Consider the following 5374-nt stretch of genomic DNA (forward strand, 5'->3'; position numbering starts at 1 on the left):
AATCAGTAAAATGTTCCTGCTTCAGTTTTCACTCTGATCGTTTTGTTTCTGAATCAATAGACAGATAATTAATATATAATCTATAAAATGTTTCTTCAGTTCACAGTTAAATGTTTCAGCTGAGTTTCATTATTTATTTACAAGTTTTCAAACAAAAAGTCAGAAATCCTGTTTATAAACTGACAGTTTGAAGATCCCGTGGATCAATAATCAGACAGACATGACCCGGTCTCATGACCCGGTCTCATGACCCGGACTTTGAACCGGACTTTGAACCGGTCTTTGAACCGGACTTTGAACCGGACTTTGAACCGGTCTTTGAACCGGTCTTTGAACCGGACTTTGAACCGGTCTTTGAACCGGTCTTTGAACCGGACTTTGAACCGGTCTCTGACCCGGTCTCATGACCCGGTCTTTGAACTGGCAGATGAATGAATGAGCTGAACATGTGACAGCAGCAGCTGGATGATGAAGCTCGATAAGAAACGGATCTGTTGTTTTATTATTCCAGAGCGCGTCGTCGCTCAGAGAGAGTGAACGGGCTGATGCTGTGTTTTCAGAGAGCGCTGCGAGGAGCTGCGCACCGTCCAGAACCGGCGGCGGGAGCAGCAGGTGTGCGCGGAGCGAGCCTCTCAGGTGAGGAGCCGACAGGAGCGACTACAGCAGCGGCGGGAGGAGGAGCGGCTGTTCGACCAGCTGTGGGAGGCGGACCGGCGAGCCAAAGACGAGAGAGAGAGGCGGCGAGCGCAGACGCAGCAGCTGAGGAACCAGGAGCAGCTGAACGTCCTGAAGACTCAGGTGGACGAGGCCGAGCGGCAGAGACTCAGGGACAAGGAGCTGAAGGAGGAGGAGGCGCGACTCACGGTCTGAACCACACACCTCAACATAGAAAACTATATTCATATAATAACAGAAATATAATTATTAATACAATAAATAGATAATGAATAAAGAAAAGGAAAAAAAGAAATTGAATTATATACATATACACATTTATACATTTGCAAATATCCGCATACATAATAATAATGATAATAAAAAATTCAATTAAATTCTGTATAGCGGCAAATCATAATATACATTATCTCACGGCACTTCACTTTCCTTTATTATAGAAAGAGACAGTGATAATAATAATGATAATAATATAATAATGATGATATTAATATAATAATAATATAATAACAATGATAATAATACTGATAATAATAATAATAATATAATAACAATGATAATAATACTGATAATAATAATAATAATGATGATAATTATAATAATAATACAATAATGATGATATTAATATAATAATATAATAACGATAATAATTATGATAATAATAATAATAATAATAATAATAATATAATAACAATAATATAATAACAATGATAATAATAATGAATAATAATGAGACCTCTGTGATGGAAGACAGAAAGAAAGATGGCGACAGCTGTGGCGATCAGACGTGGGGTGTGTGAGCTCGTCATGTTCACTCTGTTTCCTGCAGTAGGTTCAGTTTAGAGGAGCAGCAGGAACACAGGTACACTAGCACAGTGATGACATCACTGCTGTGGGCGGGGCCAGCAGAAAACAGCTGTTTTAGACACTTTTAAAAGAAGCCCAGTGAAACAATCCAACATCTGTTTAAATGAAGCTTCATGTAGAAGATTTTCATCTTTATCTTCCCGCCAAAACAAATTCAGCTCTTTCTGATTCACTGACCTGCAGCTGCGGCGTGATACAGTGCACACTGTAGGCGTGGAAAACGGTAGTTCAGCGGGTGAGAAAAATGTAGTTCCAAAGGAAAGTGCTGTTTTGACTGTGTGTGTCTGAGGAGACTGACCTGTCCCTGCCGTCTCGTCCTGCAGCTGCAGCAGCAGGAGACGCAGCTCCTGCAGGAGCAGCGGGAGCAGCAGCAGAGGCAGCAGGCTCAGCACACCAGACGTCAGCAGCTGGATCAGGGTCTGAGGCTGAAGATGAGGCGTCTGGCCCGAGAGCAGCAGGACGAGCTGCAGCTGGACATGAGCATCCTGCAGCAGCTGCTCCGACAGGAAACTGACCAGAAACAGGAAGCTGCTCAGAGGAAGGTAAACTCACCTGAGCTGCTCAGAGGTCAGCTGACAGGGAACTGTGGTGCGAAGTTATGTCAGACATTTTGTCCATGTGGAACGGCTGACATCTCAGTCATGACCTCTGACCCTCAAGATCCTGGACTAATCACATCTGTCTGCCCCTCCCTCACTGCTGCAAAATAATAATAATAATAACAATAATAATGATAATAATAAAACTCTATTATTTAAATAGAGAAACTGTCACTTTGATAGAATAAGTTTTAGCTTTAATTAGCTCTAAATTAAAACAGTAATCAATATGTTGTAATAAATATGTCACATGAGGAGTCACGGTGGATCCTCCTCTTTTTTTTCCTTGTTTATTGATTTTTTTTTCTTTTAAAGCTCCAAATCACAGGAAACGAATCCACATTAAAACTTTATGATAGTTAAATGAAATAATAATTAAATTGTCTGTGAAGAATTAGTTTATTAAGAGACGTAGAGACAAGAACCAAAATCATCAGGTAATAAACAGTAAAACATGAAATGGACTTCAGTCTGATCATGGAGACACTACAACTTCAGTTTGGGAAGTTGACACTGATGCACCTGAACGCACCTGATGCTCAGTGAACAGGTGAGAGTGGAACAGGAAACACTCCATGTTAGCTCAGTGTACTTCCTGATGTCAGCCACTCGAGGGCGTCAGAGAACCTCAGTACAGAGTCAGTTCATTAGGAACAGCAGCTGAAGCTCCGTCTGATAGAATGATGAAGGTTCTAATGTTCAGGTGAGAGTCTGACCCCTGACCTCTGACCCCTGACCCCTGCTCTCAGGTGGAGCTGCGTGAGGAGCAGCAGAGGTACCGACAGTATCTGTATGAGGAGCTGCAGAGACAGAGGAGGGAGGAGCAGGAGACGGAGCAGCTGATCGAAGACAAGCTGAGGGAGACCTGGGCCCGGAGGGAGGAGCAGAACCGCCTGCAGAGGGAGGCCAGGAACCGACTGATGGACCTGGTCCTGGAGGCCCGACGCCTGCAGATCCAGCAGAAACGTAAGAGAACCAGGCTTTAACAGAACCAGGCCGTCAGAGAACCAGGCTTTAACAGAAGTGTGTGTGTGTGTGTGTGTGTGTGTGTGTAGTGGTTCTGAACCAGCAGAAACAGGCGGAGCTTCAGAGAGAGGGGGAGGAGCTTCAGAGAACGATGGAGGAGATGAAGCTGAAGGACGAGGAGGAGAAGAGACGGTAGGTCCTCGAACCAGAAACCGAGTTCTGTTCATGCTGGTCTGACCTGGTCTCTGTTCTGGATCAGGTCTGACCCGGTCTCTGTGTTCTGGTCTTCACAGTCAGAGGCAGACCTCGGAGGCGTACCTGGCCGACCTGAGGGCTCAGGTGCGGCAGCAGCAGCAGCTCAGGTGTGAGGAGAGGGCGGAGGCTCAGAGGGAGCAGCAGCAGGGTCTGATCCTGCAGCAGCTCTACGACCACAAGGTGGACCAGATCCTGTCCAGACCCACCTCCCACACCACGGCCCCCCACCCCTTCAGGAGAGCGGAGGGGCCCAGCTCTGCCCCCAGACCCACATAGACCCGCTGGACTCAGTCCGGATCCAGGAGTCTCCATGACAACCAGCTGGTCTCTGATTGGTTCAAATAAAATGTTCTGTCACCAACAGATTGTTTTTAATGTTTGGGGTAATCCTGTGATCTGACAGCTGATGCTTCAGTCAGAATATTGAGATCAGCTGTAGTTTGATTATAGATTATAGATAATTGATTATAGATCTGTGTGGGAGGATACGACAGAGAGCAGACATTACATCACACACCTGCAGCTCAGGTGTGCTGGTGTCCTGCAAGCTGTTGGGTAATGCAGAGGGAGGAGATCCACGTTGCATCAAGTCTGAGTGTTTTATTGTGAAAGAACCCCGAAGACAACAGTAATCCTCAGTCTGACTCACTACTTCCTGTTTGTCCTCAGGTAACAACAGGTGAGCTTCACCTCTCAGGAAGGTTTAGGAAAAGATGGTGGTTTGGGTTAAAATAAATTTCCCCTCAACATTAGACGATCTCTGTTGTCATGGTTACAGTAACAACAACAAACAGTCATGGATCATAGAAACAACATGGGATTCGAACACACGGCTCTTCTGTGTCACATTCATCCAACAGTTACAATATTCACACGTTCTGTATCCATGTTACTTCCTGATGAATCATAGTGAAAATGGGGGGGGGGGGCATTTAACATGCTGGGGCCCCTTCAAGGACCGGGGCCCCTTCAAGGACCCGCCCTGAGAACCACTACAGAGGCAGGAAGCAGGAAACAGCTGATCTGAACCTCCAGCCCTTCCCACAGACACATGCTCAGTGAGCGTTTAAAAACCTCTTTGTGCTGCTGCCTTCACGGTGGCGACAGTCATAATGCCTTTGGTGGGCGGACCGGCGTCGGCAGGTAAACACCTCATTCCAGCAGAGGGAGTGGTTTGGGAGTGGACTCATTACCTGCTGTCAGAATAATCGTTGTGCTCAGACAGGTCTGAGACGAGCTGCTTCCCACAGTCAGAGCAGAGATCTGGAGCTGCTTCTGACGGGACCAGGATGACCAGCGACTACTATCCCTACTCCAAGGTAATGCTCATTTTAAAGCTCATATGTCTGTCGGGTCAGGACTGTAGAGACCTCTTAGGGTCAAAGGTCATGTACTTCACACTATCAGCTTGTTCCAGTCCATGTTACATAAGGTCACAGATAAGATCCTCTCCTTCAAGGACCTTGTTACTGTCAGAGGAGAAAATCTGAACCAGGTCCTACACAACGTACAAATACTCCATTACCAGTGAACGCATCTTACATTCAACGTTTAACTCAAGATCAAAGTAAAAACACGATTTTCATCAGCAGATTGAACTTCAACCATCAAAAGTCAAAGTTGTAAAATGTTGAAAAGTCAGAAGAAATGTTCAAACTGTGAAACAGAAACAATAAAAACCTGTTTCTTGTTTTCTGATGTTCCTCCATTAAACTGAAAAACTCTTGATGTTTGGATCAAACTCCAAAAATACTAGATCCTACATTTCCCATGATGCACCTGGATAGTGTCAGACATTTGTGGTCTGAGATAGGACAGTTATTTTCTACTCCTGAGACAGACGTCAAATACCTGAGGAGGACGGACAGGTAAACTGAAGTTCACCTGTCGTATCAGTGACGTGCTCCTTCACTCAGACTCATGAAAACCTGCATCCAATCAGAGCTTCATGTGTGACTAGTGATGTCACACAGGTGTGCTGAACACCCTCCAGTCAAACGTGTATCTGTTGT

The 5374-nt window shown here is 45.3% G+C and overlaps 1 protein-coding gene across 1 annotated transcript in view; it reads left to right on the forward strand.

Moving 5' to 3' along the window:
- The window catches only part of LOC111648968 (cilia- and flagella-associated protein 53-like), a 4850-nt gene extending 1125 nt beyond the window's left edge, over positions 1 to 3725 (forward strand). Inside the window, 6 exon segments of the mRNA XM_087171773.1 lie at positions 428 to 547; positions 549 to 864; positions 1866 to 2084; positions 2891 to 3107; positions 3197 to 3299; positions 3401 to 3725. Of these exon segments, the coding sequence (XP_087027899.1) occupies positions 428 to 547; positions 549 to 864; positions 1866 to 2084; positions 2891 to 3107; positions 3197 to 3299; positions 3401 to 3638 (1213 nt within the window). The 3' untranslated portion in view covers positions 3639 to 3725.
- Positions 3726 to 5374: the final 1649 nt, after the last annotated feature.

Source organism: Seriola lalandi, unplaced genomic scaffold, assembly GCF_002814215.2.
Source record: "Seriola lalandi dorsalis isolate HSWRI2012SDOR001 ecotype SW California unplaced genomic scaffold, Sedor1 jcf7180002049761, whole genome shotgun sequence".
In the NCBI taxonomy this organism is placed as follows: domain Eukaryota; kingdom Metazoa; phylum Chordata; class Actinopteri; order Carangiformes; family Carangidae; genus Seriola; species Seriola lalandi.